The sequence below is a fragment of the Mya arenaria genome, chromosome 16, assembly GCF_026914265.1.
Source record: "Mya arenaria isolate MELC-2E11 chromosome 16, ASM2691426v1".
NCBI lineage: Eukaryota > Metazoa > Mollusca > Bivalvia > Myida > Myidae > Mya > Mya arenaria.
The window spans coordinates 6,257,741-6,278,272 of NC_069137.1; the positions used below are offsets into that span (position 1 = coordinate 6,257,741).

The following is a 20,532-nucleotide window of genomic DNA, read 5'->3' on the forward strand; positions in this document are numbered from 1 at the left end:
TATCTACATATAGGAAAGAAAATTTGCATTAATAAGCTTTATTGATAATCAGGGAAAGAAAAAAGAATGTCATATGCGGTTGTTAGTTTTTAAAATGTGGTCCCTTCGCTAAACATAAATTCTTATAGTATGGCCCCAACCGAACGATGGGATCGACCGAGGATTACATTTAGAACATTATAGATAATATAAAGCAACCACATTTGTAAGGCGCTTCACAGAAGCCTTACGTCAGAAGACATGTTATTCTTTGCTATAGTAAGCCTTCTCGTTGGCGTTTCTGAAGGTACATTTACATTTTATTCTTTTTTTCCTTATGTTGTTTTTCATTGGGTAATAGAAAAATCGTTGTCATTTAGTGATCATATATTATAATACGTTTCAGGAAAATTAACTCAGTAAAAAATATGTTGCCATTTTTCACTTTGAAAATTTCTTGTATACAATAATTGTTACGATACAAGATGTGACATTTGTGCCGAGGACATCACTATGTTCTCACTTATGAATGTTGAACAAAAATATGTCAATCTACAGGCTTGTTGTGCCTGAAATGCAACGATGTTGCCCAGCCCAGACATTGTACTACCGTCGTTGAATGTCCGCAGTTTGAGGTAAGTTAGACAAATGTCTGCAATTTGACGTAAATAGATTTACAAACCGTACAACCGTCACTTTGTTTCTACAATGATAGGTAAGAAAATTTGTTAATCGAATAATCGTCTCTAAATGTCTGCGCTCCGACGTGAGTAGATTTGCTGATAGTTTAACCGTCGCTAAATGTATGCAATCCGTTGTAGGTATAATTGCTAATCGTACAACCATCAATAGATGTCTGTTATCGGACGTAAGTAGATTTGCTGATTGTACCACCGTCGCTTTATGTTTGCAATTCGTATTAAGTAAAATGTCTGGAATCCGACGTGAGAAGATTTATTTTTATCGTAGAGCCGTCGTCATATGCCGGCAATCTTAGGTAAATATATTTGCTAATCGTACAACCGTCGCTTATTGTCTGCAATCCGACGAAAGTAAATTTGCTATTCGTACAACCGTCGCTTAATGTCCACAAACCGACCTAATTAAAGTTGCTATTAGTACAACCTTCGCTAGATGTCTGCAATCTGACGTAATGTTTTTACTAATCGTACAATCGTCGCTTAATGTCCGCAGTTCGATGTAAGTAGATTCGCTTATCGTATAGCCGTCGTCAAAAGCTCGCAGTTTAACGTTAGCTGCTCCGTCAATTATTCAACCGTTGCTGAAAAGCGGCAGTATGACATTAGTAGGCTACATAATGAAACGACCATTGGTGAATGACTGCAGTTGAACGTACGTAGCGTTGTGTAATATACGGCCACCTTTAAATGTCCGCAAAAAGACGTACTTAAGCTTGCTTTTTAAACGGCCATTTTTAAATGTCCGCAGTTTGAGACACGCTGACTGTCTTATTATATGACCATCGTTGAATGTCCGCAATTCGACGTACGTATATTAAAGACTATTCGGCTTTTCCTTTAGTTCATTGTATGTTTTGTTAATCGTACAGGCGTCCTTTAATGGCCGAATTTTTACGTAATATTTTTTTTCTAATTAAAGAGCTGCCGTACGTTTGGCAATTATAGACGCAACTTTATTATAACCGTCCTTGAATTTTATTTAGACTCTAGGTCAGATTTTGTACAACCGTTTGTGACTGTTCACAGAGGAACGTAAGTATTTTTGTAATTTTTTTAGCTGTTGCGAACTCATAGCCAGACAAACGTTGTTCTGCTTATAATACGAGTACAGCTGTCTTTGAAAGACCTTTATTTTAAGTGATTCTATTTGATGTGCACTGGCTGTTTGAAGCAAACGTTATAAGATTTGCTTATCGTACAACGGTCGTAGCGTGTCCGCAATCTGAAGTTAAAAGTTTTGCTAATCATACAGTGTTTAAATGGGCTCAGGCTGACGTAAGTAGGGTACCAAATAGTGCAACCGTTGTTGAACGTCTATGATTACATGCCATGAAAAGCTCAACTGTTCATCAAACAAGAAAATCCAGATATTTTCTTTGTTTTGATGTCGTGCCATGCATGTGTTTGTTGAGTTGCAAAATCATTTCCATAACTAACTGCCTTGTCCTTGCTTTCAATCCGATTGAGACTGTCATAAGTTAAACACATTTACGCTTTCAAATAATATCGTTTTTCGTGATAATTCGTCATGGTTTAGTATATGTTTAAGGATAATCTTTTCAGGTTTGTTACACTGAGCGATCTGTAAACGATATAGGAGAAGCTAGTTATGTATTAGGCTGTTCACCTGGAAATGTAAGTACCGTTGCAATTGATAGAGACGTACTTTCTTAAGAGTCTCACAATTAACACTTTCCATTAGCGCCTCTCAAACCCTATCCTGTTGCAATTATAGATCATAGGCTTTATTCACTGTGATACTTTGAATCGCAATATTTCGAAAGTTATCTTTAATAGACAAACAATTGTTCATCATGGTAAATTTATGAAATTGGGTAAATGTTAAAAGCGAAGATCAAGGTCGGAATTGAAAAAAATATCTTAAGGCATTTCCCAACTTAAATTCATCTTCTTCTCTCGTGTCTTTGTTTTATGAATATCTTGCTTTCGGTCATTAAGCCACTTTTATACGATGTCAGCCAGTTTATAAAGGGTAAGCTTTAGGTACTAATTTAGACATGGGTAGATTCTAAATAAAATGAAATGTGAAATGTATGGCGCCAATTTCCGGAAGTAGTTATTTTATAAACATTTCAGACTTGCACCAACATTACCTCAACTTCCCAGTTCAGCCGATGTACTCACTGCTGCGATTCAAAGTTATGTAACAATAAAGCGTGTGGTGAACCGGGTAAGGTTTCAGCACACATTGTATAGATTGTTACGGTGAACCGGGTAATATTTCAGCACACATTGTTTAGATTGTTTCTGTGAACCTGTTAAGGTTTCAGCACACTTTGTATAGATTGTTTCGATGAACCGGGTAAGGTTTCAGCACACATTGTATAGATTGTTACGGTGAACCGGGTAAGGTTTCAGCACACATTGTTAAGATTGTTTCGATGAACCGTGTAAGGTTTCAGCACACATTGTATAGATTGTTACGGTGAACCGGGTAGGGTTTCAGCACACATTGTATCGATGGTTTCGGTGAACCGTGTCAGATTTAGGTACAAATCGCATCGATTGTTTTAGTAAACCGGGGAAGATTTTAATCATTGGCGTCATCCATGGTACTTATTTTTTCGGAACACTGCATTTTAAATTTGACTGACAAAATCTAGATCAAATGAGTACGCATGAGGCTGTGGAGACAACTCTTTTTCCAGTGAAATTGCATGTTAAAATTATTAACTCTTCTATAACCCCAAACTGTTAGTTGTCTTCACAGGCGAGTGGTCTATTTAGCTATTTTTAAATGTGTATTCATACGTTGACTCGAGTTCAATAAGAAATTTCATCAGAATACTTTTTTTTAAAGGAAACATTACTGTCATTAGTACGGATATAAGTGCATAGTTTTCGGAACGGTTTCTTGCGATACCAATGAAACTACTTCATCAACTATTTATGACTTTGTTATATAGATTTAAGTCCACATTCCTGTGTTGATGGACCTATTTAGTCCATGCGATTCAAAATATTTTTTTGTTGTGAGAGGGTAAGATTAAATCACACGTACTAAAGGATAATAGGGGTATATTTGAACCATAAATATTTGAACCATAACTGTTATATGTGAAACGAAATGGGCTTACAATCGATACAACGTTTTCAGGATACCCTGCCGACAGGGGCCTTATTTGCTACAGCTGCCATGATCCGGTACCAGCCGGCAGATGTCACAACATTGACTTTTGTAGGAAAGGAGAGGTAAATACAAAAGTATACTTTAGTTTACAAATATTGGCTCAAATATATAACCCCTGTATCGAGCGAACAATAGGTTAAGACTTCTTTCTCTGCTCCGGAAACAAATGATTGATACTCATTATTGCACACACCATATTTAAAGTTCATGGATTTTTAAATTTGATAATCATATAAAATTTTATAAACTCAAATGTTTGGTTAATGTATTTAAGTACACGATGTTATACATCATTTGTTTAAATGACGGTTTGTTGCGCGTGACGGCTATTTCCTCCTGGCGATGGCAAATCGTTGTTCTTACACATGTCACTTGCCCTGTTTCTTTGTAACGATTTACAAAAGCTTTTTCGTGAAATAATGCTGGATTTAGACCTGTTTTGTGCGCCTGTTATTGTTGGCTGCTTCCCTTATTGTTATAATAGTTTCTTACGTCTTTATCAATGTTTACGGAGTTGTTTTATCTGTGTTAATGTATTAAAAAGTTCCAAAATGAACAAATCACATTCATGCATTCACCTTGAAAACAAAACATGTTATTCCACATAACGATGCAAACTTCTTTCTGCAGGAATGTAGCGTTGTAGGAAAGCAGCTCTTTGGAACGACCGTTTTCACCTCTCGGTGCCAAAATACTTTTGTAAGTGTGTTAATTTCGTATTTATATGCAAATGCACCTTTTCAAAATAAGTTTAAGTGGTGGAAGTTCCATGGTTCTTTAACGTGGTAACATAGTACACTTAAAAGTCATATACTAGTCATTAATACAATGAAAAATAACGCTACAAGTCAAGTCAAACAATCAATCATTAACGATGTTAAGAGGCAAAATGTAAGGGCCTTAACTACACTCCTGACATTAACCCCATATGCATACTTAAAATGAAATAACAAAGTAGTCGGCATACTCAATTATTACCAGTTAATGGAATTGGTTAATGTGCTTAAACGTAAGTGAGACCTGTTTCGGTTTCTATTTGAAGGCAGTTACCCCCATATGTATTGTAGTTGTAAATCTTTTTTTGGTATTCACAGCAGTTTTGTTGGTGCCATGAGAAGCATTCTTAACTTCTAGAATGTAGAAATGCTTTAAAAACGAGCGCGTGTATCAATACAAATGCGCTATAAATATATACCAGCCTGTATATTTGATTTTAGTGGATTTTAGGATGCTGTTCATATCGAAATCCATATGCGCAAGTGTAAACTGAATATTTGGTAGTTTCAATATAAGGTTGGTGGATGTGCCACTGCTTAAACATGCAAAAGTTCTACTTGGGTTACTTAAGTTTTTAAAGCAATGCATTCTCTTCAGGACAGCTTGGTAGTACATGACAGTTTTTTGTTTTATTTGGTGTATAACGTTGTTGTGTGTACTTTGTACAAAACTCTCATTTTGTTGGTTAGTCCGTTGCGATATAGACAGCAAATGCATGTTAAAGCGCACACAGGAACTAGCATAATACATAATATGGATCACTGCAGCTGCCACTTTACAAAACTTGACGAATGCATAACGTCACACTCTGCACAGTCTCCTAGCCGTGAGAACATCAGTGCTTATAGCGCTATGATTGGCAACTTGGGTGTTACGTTTAGTTATGACTGTGTTGTATGCCAAATTTTGCATGGATAGTATATCATATGTGTTTGTAGGCTTATTTGTTTATTACGTGTTATATGTTGGACCTTTAATCAGGATGATGTTTTAAATTTTTGATTATTTGTCCTGTTCCTTTAGTTTAAATTGTATAATTAAACATTTATGGTTGCTGAAGCAATATGTTTTGATAAAAACAAGTCGTTGATCGTATTAATCTGTTCGGTTATTTCAATCAAAATACCATAAAAGTAAACGCGAGTTTATACCATTCTCAATATTGGTCCTACCAATATACTTTCAATTAAGGATTGTGAGACTCACCATTCTGGTGGTGTACTGGTCGGTAAGCGAGACAATTTCAAAGAAAGATCTTACGACGTCCATGACTGTGACTCGTGCTGTAACGCCGACCTTTGCAATCAGCAATGCTTCGCACAGATACAAGGTGGGTTAAGATGCCATAAGTTAAAACTTTGGTTTCATTGACAACGATTGTGTAGAAAATTATATAAGCTTAGGACAGGTCACTCTCGTTGGCGCTACCACTCAAACTGTCATATTATGGAAATCAAACACGTCAATGTTACATTCAAATTGACAAGACACAAAATGATCCAAAATCGGCAACTACAGTATTTCCTCCAAATATCCCTAGATTAGTTAATGCGAGCTAGTATGAGGACGGTGATATATCATTGTACATGATTGAAATACTAAACACAGCAATCATGTGTCTGCGGAGTGCCCTTGTTAACAATTGTATCATCCGGTGTCTAGTCCCATTTAATAAACAATGGTTAAAACAAGTTGACAAAAATAAAGATAGAAACTATTTCAAATGTAAACAAATTGTAACTCTTAGATTAAGACCACGTGAATTTGTTAATCATCACATCATACGCGTATTGTCAGGATAAACTGCAGACGTCGAAGGGAGGTAACTGCTGTGCGGAAATTTGATATTTGAACACCTGCTACGTACATAAACATACATCAGAGTAGCATAGCCCTTTAGGTTCCTCTGTTTGTCGATATTTCACTGAGGTATACAACACATTTTTGAGCTAACAAGTTCATACCTTATAACGGAAAATAGTGCGTCGGATGAAGTAACAATACAATAGCAGTCAGGTCTAGCATTGTCACAGGCAGACAAATATCACAATTGAATTCATAATTCTTCTTAGTAAATGGAGAATGGTCGGGATGGGGTTCGTGGGGAGTTTGCGACCAGACATGCGGTCAAGGTGCCCAGGGAAGATCAAGAACTTGTAGTAATCCCCAACCAAGCGAAGGAGGTCGTAATTGCACAGGATCAGATATTGGAATACGATCCTGCAATATTTTACATTGTCCAAGTAAGGGTTATGATTTCTTTACCGTGTTTTGTGTTTTGCTGAAATACTATTGATACTATTTTTGCAGTTTGCTTATTTATGCAAGAGTGAATGATTTTTTTTTTCAAAAACATACCAAAATCATGATTTGAATAAGACCAAATTGAACTATTTTAAGTGTAAAATGACTGTGTTCATGTGTAGAGACTGTCTTATTCGAGATTGTACTGCATTTATTTATAAATACTGTTTACAGTCATCTTTACGCCTAATTATGAATTTACAGTGGTCATTTTAAATGCGCTGCTTGATGATACTGTAAAATTTGCAATTTATCGTTAAAAATGATAGGTAGATTATGATACTTATCAATGGGTATTATTTTAAACGATTAATTAAGATAAGTTAAAATTTGCACTAAGTTAGACATCGTACACATATTCATCACACATTGACATCAGGAAAAATTAACATTTTGCAAAATAAAATGCGAACATTCCAGTGTACTAGAACATTTGTTTTGCTCGATTGCGATCTATATACACATGTAAAAATAAGATATATACCACGTATCAAGCGTACTTATCCAAATCAGTATAACACTCGAAACATCTCAAATACAAAATGCAATGTTAGGCTACACCAAATTGATGTTTAGTTCCTCGAATTTTTACCAAAAAAATTGGAGCGAGCGAGCGAAAAATAAAATAAAATAAAAGTTTGTCAGTTTTCATAAAAACTGAAGCGAGCGAAGACCTTATATTCAATATAAATAAGAAAGATTGTTCAAAATAATTGCCCTTAAACCCATTTTAATGCCATCTTGACTTGAACCTCTTATGGCCATTGGGAAAATGTCGGAATACATACTATTTATTCATCCGTGTTTAGTACAAACATTATATCGATAAATCTAATGTCCTATATAATTAAAATGTACTTTAATATGACGATCATTCATAATAATAAATAACCCTGCTTTTAGTAAAAAGTTTGAAACGACTTATATAAATCTACCTGAATCATTTTAACATCATATGCAACTGTATTTAGACATAACTTAGGATTGATTTTGGGATTTGTAAAAAATGATCACTTACACAGGCATCATCAAACATCAAACTCCATATAACAGACTAAATTTTGTTTTTATTATCACAGGAAATGCAATGAAATGTGCTTATTAAAACAAAAAGAACAAGGGTATTTTTCAGAGTACTTTTTTGGGTCATTGAGATGTTTTTATGCACCAGCCAATGCCAATTGTATATGCCCCCCTCCCCCCAAGGCCGGAATAGCGGTCTCTCAAAATACCCGACTGCAGGGACAAACTGCTGGTAAAATCCATGCCAAATAGCCCCGCAACCCCGAATACCTATGTGAGGCCCACTCCTGTCTATCTTCAATATGAAGACAAAACCACTTTCACTAGGCACTGCGGGGCCACATGAAAGGTAAAAACACAGCCCATTGCCTTTGCTGTCCCCGGTATACCCCTGGAACAAGGGCGAGGGGTGGGCGGGGCAGTGGTTACAATTGACAAGTATATTACAATCCCGGATTATGCTGCAAATAAAAACAAAATATAAGGTGATAAACTTAGCCACTTACTTATGTTGAGGTATATCCAGACCAGTGTTTATATCGCTATTTGTGAAAAGATATTTGTTCATAACTGTTGTTTTGTCGGAATTTGATCAAAAATGAGCTTGATACATCAATTTGGACCAAACAATGACTCATGTTCCAGTTAAGTTGACCTGTCCGATTTCCATTCAAAACGAGTCACTAATTACGCAATATAATCCCTACCAGTCTTAGGTACACATGCTTTATTGCATAATGATTGCTTTAAATAATGATCCTTTAGTGAATGAGACGATCAACAATGACTTCAAGCATGCTTAAAACATATTTATTGTAAAAAAATAAGATTTAGTTTCCAAACTTCGAGCCACATTGTTCATACCGGAAGCCGCCATTTTGATTGAATTTATTGAAACCCATGCTAAAACGATCGATTTACAGTATAAAAACACTACGCATCGGTAACTTCTCTTTACAACAACACAAAAACTTGCGTAGAAAAATTATACTTGATTATTTTTAGCCTTTAAATAAATTATTACCAGAAAAAAATCTACTTGGCGATCAAAATGGAGGTGCGGGCGCACAAAAAAAAAAAAAAATTTTTTTTTTTTACATTTTCCAAAAAAATAGGAGCGGTAAATCCGCGGAACGAAATATCAATTTGGTGTGGCCTTATGTAAAAAATATGTTTTTTGTTCTATAGCTATAGAATCATTTGAGCAATTCTGACTTGATTTGTCTGCCGTCATTACTGCAGATTTATACCAAATCAATATACATAATCAGGGCGCTAGGCCAACACTCTAAAATACGGCAAATCTGGTGAAACCGGTTCCTCAGTGTATTGTTTCACAAAATATATTGTCAACGTCATACGCAATAATAACCATAAAAGTGCATACTGTAATCAATAGATAAGAGTATGGCATATTTCTATCTAAAACATATGGAAATAAAAGGTTAATACACGGCGCCCTTGTGCCTTATATCAATAATTGGCCACCTGAATCGTTATGTCCCACGGGCAATTACCAATCAAGTATGCCATTTTGAACAGACGGTATTTAGGTGCCATTTATTAACCGCTGAATATCATAACCAAGTTATATTGATTATACATTTCTTAATATATCTTGTTAAATGAAAATGTAACTGCAAAAGACTCTTGTTCTTGATATTTCTGTTCGGATAACAGTTAATGGCGGCTGGGGCCAATGGTCCGACTGGTCTGCTGGTTGTGGAAGTCAAACGAGGACAAGGGCATGCGATAATCCAACTCCTGAATTTGGAGGTCAAAACTGTACTGGGAACGCGACCGACACTACAAATAACACAGGAAATGTGTGCACATGTACGACATTTAAACTATGTTTTAACTAAATTCTGCATAACAGTCATGACATAAACAGTATAGTCATGTTGAATACAGATAAACTAAGCAAAAGACGTATTTATTAAACTTTAAAAGGTACATCTTACTGATATCGAAAGTTGGATCATAAATATTGAAAGCACAGCAGCTCTAATTGTTGTTGTTGTTCAATACATTGTTGAAGCGTATCCGTGTACAAATTGCAGCGTATGCCGATTGCTCTGAGATACATAAAGCTCACCCAGACCTTCCTTCTTCAATCTATACCATCACAACCTGGAACACAAGTAGTCAAGCAAAGGTGGTCTGTGATATGGATACGGACGGAGGGGGGTGGACGGTAACGTATATGGTTTTATGTCTAGCTAGGAATTGATGCTTTGAAGTCGAATGAGTTCTGAATATTATTTCTTTCAAACAGTTATTACATGGTGATTTAGATCAGGTAATAAATTGGTCTGTATCTCTTCGAAGTTCCCATTGCTCTAGGCGTCCGTTAACAAAAAAATATCAGTTATTTTCAGATAACATTCAGAAGACAAAACGTTTTCTAATTAGGATTGTTTTTAATTGTTGCGGTGCCAATTTATATGTGAAACTATTTGGTGTATGTAATCAGTTCCTTTGTAGGACATCACGTTCAACTATCAACTGCCTTATCGATGAAATATATAACCCGAAGCCTTATTGATTAAATATGTCCATGGCAAAATCATATTATATGACTTGTTTTGAGGATCATCTGGATTTAGCCTATTTATAATTGCCTTGCACATTCGTGAGGTATTATGTCCGTCGCATAAACGATTTTAAGGTATGAATAATAGCCCGAAAGTGCCCTAAAGTTTAACTTAATATTCGTTTGCACTTAATCTTTAATTTAACTTTCTTTGGCAATTTAAGGCCATAATCTGTATTTAGGATCGAACAAATTTGTCTTAAAGATTGTCGAACGGTTCTTAACAACAATTTAAATAATCTGAGATAAGTCAACAAATCTCAACTTGTTGTCGAACAACGAATTATAGACTTAGATATCTGATCTTAGAGCGATACAAGTGGAAATTTCGAACTATTTTCTTAAGTTATACAAGGTGCAGTTAGCCATTTGAAAATTTATTTTTAAATGCATCTACTAAACAAGTAGAAATTTCGAGTGCCGAATTCGAATTTCCAGTATTTATGTCTAATTTCGACAGACCGTCATCGAGGTTTTTAACTGCCATTTATGTGCCCCCGAATTATATAGATTGTGTTCCACTTTGTTGTGGCGCAGATTGATATTTAGATTCTGAAATTGTTTTTATTATTTGGTTCAATGTTTCAATTACCAAATATGTTCACAGGTTTTTCAGCACCGCGTCAATGGAAGTGTCGATTTCTATCGGACCTTCTCTTCCTATGAGACCGGGTTTGGATCCCTGCATGGGGAGTTCTGGCTTGGTAAGATTTTAGTAGATGGTTATAAGACAGTATCAAAGCCTGACTGATGGCCCGTTACTCAAGCCAGTTCTGACTTACAAATAGTAAATATGCTCCCGTGTGTCTGCAAAACAATTAAACGTGTGGTTTACGAAACTATGTTACGCAGACTAACGATTCATACATACGAATGAATCATATTACGAACCATAAGGTCGAGTCGACAGGTAGGCTGCATATGCGGTTATTTTATATACCTACACGTCATCATGCATAACTACTTATATTGTAATTCTAAGGTTATATCCCTTGACTTTATCATTTACCAACTTTCATATATGAAAGTGTTTTACGAACCAGGGTTGTCGCTGATGCATGAGATGACGTCACGGACCTCCAACGAGTTACGAATAGACATACAACGATATGACGGAAGCCTCGGGTATGTAGTTTACCCAAAGTTCAGAATAGAAGCCGCCCCAACATACATATTGCGCATTGGACACACAACAGAATTCAACGGAAGTAAGTCTTTTTAAGTGTATATTGTCAGATTAATACACAGACAAAAAGACATCGATACATTAAAATTTATGTAAGCGACATGAGCTCAAACAATACAATTAAATGTTGTTTTTGTTGTTTGTATTAAATCGTTGGGAGTTACTTACAAACAGTTCAAATAAATGTGTTATACTACTTATTATTACTTCGACAGTATTACATTTTTGTAATGACGTTGTATTATTTATGGAATGATGAATGTTCGACCACGACTAAAGCCCTCGGGCAATTATTCTTCCCACTAGGGCAATTATTCTTCCCACTAGGGCAATTATTCTGCCCTAGTGTATTCTTCCCACTAGGGCAATTATTATTCCCACTAGGGCAATTATTCTTCCCGCTAGGGCAATTATCAACCAGAACCCATGGTCATCCATATCTTATCATGTATAACATAATTATGTCTTGTCATTTATCAATGATTTGAACGGTGGTTTTGAATGGCATAAGTCATTTGAAATAACGTGTAATTGGAAATTAAAATAGCAAACTTGCTCTCGTGCTTTCAAAATAAGACGGCAATATTTCCATTCTTGAAATAATTCCTTTTTAGCATCGGCTGAATATGAGGTTCATTTTTCTATGTGAACACAGCTAAGGTCGATCAAGCCTTAAATGGGTTTCATAAGAAACAGCGCGTGGAATACGTATAATTTACATTTATCAGTAGCATAAGTGAAAATAACTTCTAAACCAAACACTTCCTTCAACCAAAGTAGCCAAAACCCCGCTGAAGTTTGACCTTCATCGTATGTAAACTTTTGGTTCCCGGTAATACTCGTTACTTGAACTAAATACGTGTCATTAACGATATACTAATTTCACTTCCACTGCACCGATAGTTCCAGTTAAATTCCCAAAATCCCCCCTTATTATATTTATCTGTCGCCCATATTTATATCTTTATAATGACGTCATGGTATATGTTATCAACTTCGTCAGGCGATAACTTCATAATAGCCCTCACGTGCCGTGATAATCTTACGGGTGGGCACGATGACCATTTTTACGAAATCGAATTTCTATAGTAAAGCTTTATATGGTATAATGAGTATATTTGCATTTTCAAACGGTATCAGTATTTCGTAAATTCAACACTTTCATAATGATTTATAAAGACTTTTCCTAAAACAATGATAATTGATGATTAGACACGGTAAAACAGTATAACTACTCTAATGTTTTCAGTTACATCTACGGTTGCTGATTATCTCACGAGTTCAGGCGATTTTGGGGCCGTAGATATGGCGTTCTCGACCTTTGATAGAGACAATGACCTACGTGGCAATAACTGTGCTTCCACTTATCACGGAGCGTGGTGGTACCATGCTTGTTACCACCGGGCGAACTTGAACGGAGAATATCTGACGCCTGGGACATACGCGTCCTCTTCAATGACGTTTGATAGTAATATGTCTTTAAAAACCAGTAGAATGATGTTCGGAACCACGTGTCGTTATGGATAGAAAGTTTCTTTATCTTAATTTTTATGCGTTTAATTTGTTTACTTAAAGACAAGAGTGAAACACGTGTCTTATTATTAAATGCTACCTTTTAAAATATTACTTCATACAATTATAAGTTTGTTGTTTATGTTGCAAATAGCCGCGACTTTTTATTTATACATTGTTAAAACTAAAGGATGAAATAAATTGATTTTTCATAAATAAAAAAAGCCATTTCTGGGTGTTAGTCTCAAATTTGACTACTCAAACGGTCTGGGAATATAGATCCTTGTCTAAATTAAATTATAATGCTGTGTATAATGTGTTCTACGACTTTCTGAAGCGTATAACTCAAAACATAAACCCCGTGCAGAAGGTAAGAATCTGAGGTGTGACGTGCCTTTTCGATTAGCTTGTTGACAGACCAAATACCAACATCATTGTCAATTTCGAAGGTTGATAAAGAATGGTTTGAGATCTGCCTTACATGGTGGCACATAAAAAAATAATTGAATAAAATCTTATAAATTCAGCTTGATGAACTATATTTGACAATGTTTGATTTGTAAGTAAATCAAACCATTGTGAATATGTCGTTACTAATTTATAGGTAAAATGTGCTAAAAATGGAACTAAATGAATGATTTGGATACTTACAGAAGAAAAGAAACAACAACATTTAGGCAATGCATTGTTATCTCTTCCGAATCGGGAAATGCATCAATATCTTGCAAAGGGCAATGAATTTGTTTCACTAAATCTACACAATTATGCAAGAAATGGACTCGAAATTATATTAGCAAAAAGCTACGTTATATATGTTATAAGCAATAATTCGATTTAATTGCACAATTTTAAGATAAGTAGGCAATTGCATTGGCAGAAAAATAAAAAGTTTTACAACATGCATTGATAAACTTGGGTACTTTGGGTTTAATCCTTCTGCCTTTCACCAGAGTGTTTGTTATTCTTATTGGATAATGTGATTGTCCTTGTAGTTTTGGATGTATTATTAACGTGACTTATTGTTTTAATGTCTGTGTATGGATATGAAATATATATTAGTGTGAGTTATATATAATAAAACATGTGTACCACGTTTGAGAGTCTCCATTTGTTTTTATCTGCACAAATACTCACATATCAGAACGAAAACAGTTAGTTTTGGGCGTTACCTTTTTATATTAACTTAAACGATATTCACTTATAAGGCACGCTATGTATCGAACGTTGTATGTGACAACATGATACAAAACAGTTACACCACCCGCATCTCTTGTTAGTGAATTTACTCAAACGACAGATAATACAGATTAGTTTGAAAACGAATAAAACACAGTATTTGTACACAGCCTTACAATGACAAATGCAAAATTATTGAAAAAGCAGATCTATTTTTTATACTGTAAAACAGTAAACCAATGGTGTAAACAGGCTAATATGAAAAATGCTGACAGTCGCCGTCCACTGTCAACATCAGAGCCTGTATTCATATTTTCTTTCATGCTTTTCGATGAAATATCGAGTTATATCAGTAAAACAAAACGAACTTCCCTGAAAATGGACACAACAATTGACAGATTAACTGATTTGTTTACCCCACCCACGCCTCAAAATTTGTCAACAAACTAGCGTTGTCCTCAATATTACTTGGAAAACGAAACATACAGTAAGATGACAGAATACCCATAAATCATGAAACACACTTTTAAACTAAGAAAATGTTTTTTTTTTATCCAATTAATATCCGCATTTTTAGCCAACGTATTCGACCTTTCAAATTTTCATTCAATAAATGGCGGCGTAATAATTTGGTTGTGTATACATACCACGCTTAAAATAAAAGTGTTTTCGTAACTTTTGTAGAACATGTATGCACTTATAATACATCATTGATAAATGTTCATAAAATCTTTGCATTAAAAAACGAGCGAAAAATAAACTATAAAAAATAATATCAGAGAACTATTTCTGAACAAACCGGAAATAGAAAATTGACAGCCTATAATTTTGCATGAGGGGCGCCCCACGGGTAGCGGCGTAAATACCACCCTTATTTATGAAAATAAATTAAAATTCTATAAAACTCGGAAAATAAGAAGTAAAGAAATGAAATTTGTTTATTTCAGTGTGAGATCGAACTATATTCCACTCGTGATCATACTGAGTCTATATTTTCTATGCTCAAAAATCTATATTTTCTATAACACTTGTGAAATAAAATGGACTTCATATGACAATTATTTATTGTCATTTTATAACAGAAAATATTGCATAAGACAATCCATAACTAGCGTAAATTTACCGCTGTAACAGTCCTGAATTATCAACATACGGGCCTGTATTCATGGTATTAAACATCCTGGACTTCATTTGACAACCCGTACAAGAGCTCACTCGGTTACATTACCGAGGTCGTGATACGCTACTTATTGTTACACAATAGTCCAGTGTCACTTTATGTTTTATTTACAAGTCATCATATCGTCACCTTAGTGCAAAAACTCAATAACTGCATATAGACATAGAAGCAGATATTGAGTTCTTGCACAAAGGTGACGATATATCTGTGGAACAACTACGACTCTCTAGCTCGAGAGTAAAATCCAGACTTCCTAGCTTAGAAGCAAGAACCAGACTCTCGGAGCTAAGGGCGATCGGCCCTCATCTCAATATTCAAACAACGTCCTATCTACGTGATCTCTCTTAGCTACCTTCGTAGCCTAGGTATTTCTCTAGGATTATAATCACGGGTAAGACCGCATTGTGTTACACTTATTCGGGTTTGGGTAGGTGTGACTTCGTTTTATTTCGATTCCATCGCCCCTTACGTCCATCCCCACATAAAAAAAATAAAACTCATAGGCATAGGATAGTGATGGTTCTTTTATCTTATTGATTTTATGTGAAATTGTGTTAAGAGATATACCAAAAAGGAAACAAACAGCAGTCAGAACACCATTCTCTGATAACAGCATTATATAAGTGTCGTGCGGACAATAATAGGTCGGGGAGCCGAAACATAGACACTGCCTGTGACAGTAGTTGTAGTATTGTAGTGTATGCATATATATATGGTTGTTGCGGAATGTGTTACCTATTCACTGTGTATTGTTTTTATCCATAATTTCGAATAGAGCCACATGATAGTATGCACAATGTGCCCCTAATGATATTCGCTACTTTGTAGTTATAATAGTTTGTTCTCTAATACAACCATATATTTGTTTTCGGATCAAAAGCTGGTAGCAAATAAGACTAAATTATTTTACATAATTATATCGGAACATATTGGAATATGTGGAACTCAGTGTAAACACAAGCACCCTAGCATTGATTAAGTACAGGAACATTGTCAGTTGTCAGCTCTTTTTTATATCACCCCGGTCACCGATTAAGATATTTGAAAATATATTGATGGGTTAAATCTCCACCAAAAAAGCAACTGGAATATATATGATTCTCAAAAATTCAACATGGCTTTCAAAGATACTCAAACTGTTCCCATCTGAAACATGGACAATGAAATCATCAGCCTGTTTATGATCATATCCAATTAGTCTTAAGCCACCACAAGTAATCCTTATTTTAAGAGGGAATACCCATTTATAGACAAAAAATATAGACGAGTCGGTATTTCACCATCGATGTCTTGTTTATATGCACAGGCCATTAGAGAGCAACTGATCAATCATTTTGATAACATTTTTCATCTGTTCCTGTCAACATATAGATGTCAAACTACCCTGTAAAGGCTAGTGGAATACTGGAAAAAAGACACTCCATTCGGAACTCCTCGATCAATTTTTATCGAAAACGACCTCGGATGTATGCCGGTTCATCAGTTGAAGTAGTTCGTATTTTTTTAATTATATCATCATATAAATGTAGTGTTTTAGAGTTGTCTTTATTGATCTAAGGTTAAATTGATTGCCAGTGAAGTGTATTATTGCAAACATAATTAAGATTCCCAAGAGTTAAGTCATAAAATAACTGCTAAATAAAATTACTACGCGATCTACTTGCAGCGGACTTAAACGTACCACTTTTTGAGTATGTTAACCGTCAAAAAACATCCGAGGTGTTTTCGATAAAAAAGGCTAAGGAGCTCCGAATGAAGAAACTCTTGATGACACCAAATATATAGCTGCAGTTTTTATGGACGTCACAGACCTTATCTAAGACAAGCTTAAAGCTGGCCTCTCAGAGATATACCGTTTTTACAACTATTTTTTTTGGTCTGGGAAAGAGCAAATTTGTGCGTAAATATCTGCACAACCAACGATAAAAGATTGCTGACAAAAGATAAGATCGCAGATTTTCTTATTTCCGTTCGAGAATTGTTGTGTTATGGCTAAAACCGTTACTACTGGTTTAAGAAAACATATAACATCAATTTTTGAACATAATGCTAAAATCTGCGATCCTATTTTTTACAGCAGTCTTTTATAATTGGTTAACATACATTTTCGCATAAACTGGCTCGTTCCAAGACAAAAAATATAAAAAAAATTGTCAAAACGTTCAATCTGTGAGAGTGCAGCTTTATTAGAAACACGCCTGTTTATGGAGAACAAGGCTTAAAATTTGTGATTGTAGCCCTGTTATAAATAAATATGTATATGCATATGGTGCGATAAGATCAATTGAATATATTACTCAATTGATTGACTTTATTAATGCTGTTTTCTTTTTAAAGAACGTGAAAAAGATGATTCATTTTCATTTATTAAAAGCTACGTGCACAAGAGTTCCAATCTTATCTTGTTCTAGTTGACATTCTATAGATATGATATTTAAAGCGGCACAAGAGGTTTATACTTGAAAGATAAAAAAAATGCAAAATAAAAATACAATGCATTATCATTTTTAACTCATTTGACTTTAATGATCAAAACAGAACAGAAACGTTTGATTTATGTACAGATACAAATCACAGTGACTTGAAGGGAATGTGCTGAATTTTGACCTCTACAAAATTTAGTGACATTTTACCAAAAAATAACCCAAAATATATATTTTTTCTTCAGATTCATCAAAGGGGTCACTCATACCAACTATCTAGCATAAATAACTATGAAATACGGCACTTTTACAAAGTCAGAAAATCTCGATTTGTCTAAATAGACTAAAGTGAAACAACTCCAATTTCATCGAAATGTGACAGCTAAGAACAACATGCCTACAAAGGCACCCAAACAAAAAGTTGCAACAAAAACATGCAGCCAACATGCAGATAAAACTTCAATCTTTCAATTGCAACCAATATTCTCACCTGAACATGCATCTAGTTGGAGAAATTTGATAAAGTTTCTGAAAATATCGCAAAAATATCTCAACACAGACGTGCGTTCTGTTTTGCAAATAAACCAGTCTAAATTTTTTTTTAAATATTGTATTTAATAATACAATCAACCTTACTAATATTTCATCAATTACCTTTCATTAATAAACGAACAAAACAGCCTTTACTCGCGAGATAATGGTTAAATTAAAAGAAAAAAACACATGCAGGTTTGGTTACATTACACTATTACTTCTTCCCCGAATTCGGCTACCACGTCTGCTTCATGAATAAATCAGTTTATATGACTACAGCTCTTTTAAATTGTTATGTCTTATGAATTAAAACCCATGTGTTAAAATGAAAAATGTTGAAAGTTTTAAATTGAAGAAAAATTGCAATTGTTATATTGCGTGTACCTTTTGATCGGGGTGGTGAATATGGCAAACGGGGTTGCCGTAATACCTGTATCCCCCGACTTCATTTGTGGATAAAACTTCAAGAAAATATCATTTTAAAAGGAAATGACAGCTAAAGTATGCTTAAATACGACGGGGCTGACGTTTTTTGGTTCAACTGATATATTCATGAAGCAGACGCGGTAGCCGAATTCGGGGAAGAAGTAATAGTATAATGTAACCAAACCTGCATGTGTTTTTTTCTTTTAATTTACCCATTATTTCGCGAGTAAAGGCTGTTTTGTTCGTTTATTAATGAAAGGTAATTGATGAAATATTAGTAAGGTTGATTGTATTATTAAATACGATATTTAAAAAAAAATAGACTGGTTTATTTGCAAAACAGAACGCACGTCTGTGTTGAGATATTTTTGCGATATTTTCAGAAACTTTATCAAATTTCTCCAACTAGATGCATGTTCAGGTGAGAATATTGGTTGCAATTGAAAGATTGAAGTTTTATCTGCATGTTGGCTGCATGTTTTTGTTGCAACTTTTCGTTTGGGTGCCTTTGTAGGCATGTTGTTCTTAGCTGTCACATTTCGATGAAATTGGAGTTGTTTCACTTTAGTCTATTTAGACAAATCGAGATTTTCTGACTTTGTAAAAGTGCCGTAATTCATAGTTATTTATGCTAGATAGTTGGTATGAGTGACCCCTTTGATGAATCTGAAGAAAAAAATATGTATTTTGGGTTATTTTTTGGTAAAATGTCACTAAATTTTGTAGAGGTCAAAATTCAGCACATTCCCTTCAAGTCACTGTGATACAAATAAGCCTATACAAAACGGGTTTTCACCTAGCTCCGTGGCCACATATTCCCTAGTTAAAACTGCGCAACAATATCGCAGATATCAATTTAAAGGCAATATAGCTTCCATTCAAATGGTCTTATTTTCTTAACCAGCTTAAACCCTTTACTGAAACATTTTGAATTTCAACAACTATGTACGGATATATTTCCATATTGAGAACAACTTTACAGTTTTTTTGTACACAATTGTGGATGATTCAATTAATCTCTTTAAATGATCATTCCCAATTAGCTTTCTTGGGGAAAAATATCCAGTTAGTTATACCAAACACTTAGACAAAGGCAGATGGGAGGTCAAGCTATAATGCATGCATGGATATACCAACCAAGTTTTTAACCAACTATGCTACTACAGAAGGGATGCTTATCCTAGAATTTGCATTCCAATTTAGAAATAAGGCTGATGAAAATAATGCATTTCATAATATCAAAAAACCTACATAAAGGCATCTGTGGAGTCAGTTAAACAATCAACCACTGAACACGTGCATACATATACTATGACAGTTTTAAACCTTTTATACTACTTCAAATCGTATAAATGGCAAAGAAATCCGAAGGGATTTGGCACATCAATAAAAAACATACCTATTACCTTGAAAACATACAAAATTGAATAATAAGTGAACAGCTTTAAACCAATATTTATTTTCATATTCGTAATTTTGGCGTAAAAATTGTACATGCATTATATTAAGTGCAGGCCGGGCCTGGATAAACTTTTAAACTTGCATTATCTATTTGGACAATCTG

The 20,532-nt window shown here is 34.8% G+C and overlaps 1 protein-coding gene across 1 annotated transcript; it reads left to right on the forward strand.

The window, feature by feature from the left end:
• The first annotated feature begins 240 nt into the window (after nucleotides 1-240).
• LOC128222389 (fibroleukin-like) lies at nucleotides 241-13,244 on the forward strand. The gene is made up of 10 exons (XM_052931365.1): nucleotides 241-286; nucleotides 538-614; nucleotides 2,244-2,315; nucleotides 2,778-2,871; nucleotides 3,799-3,893; nucleotides 5,800-5,938; nucleotides 9,999-10,132; nucleotides 11,139-11,235; nucleotides 11,575-11,739; nucleotides 12,967-13,244. The coding sequence occupies exons 1-10, from the start codon at nucleotides 241-243 to the stop codon at nucleotides 13,242-13,244; spliced, it is 1,197 nt and encodes a 398-aa protein (XP_052787325.1).
• Nucleotides 13,245-20,532: the final 7,288 nt, after the last annotated feature.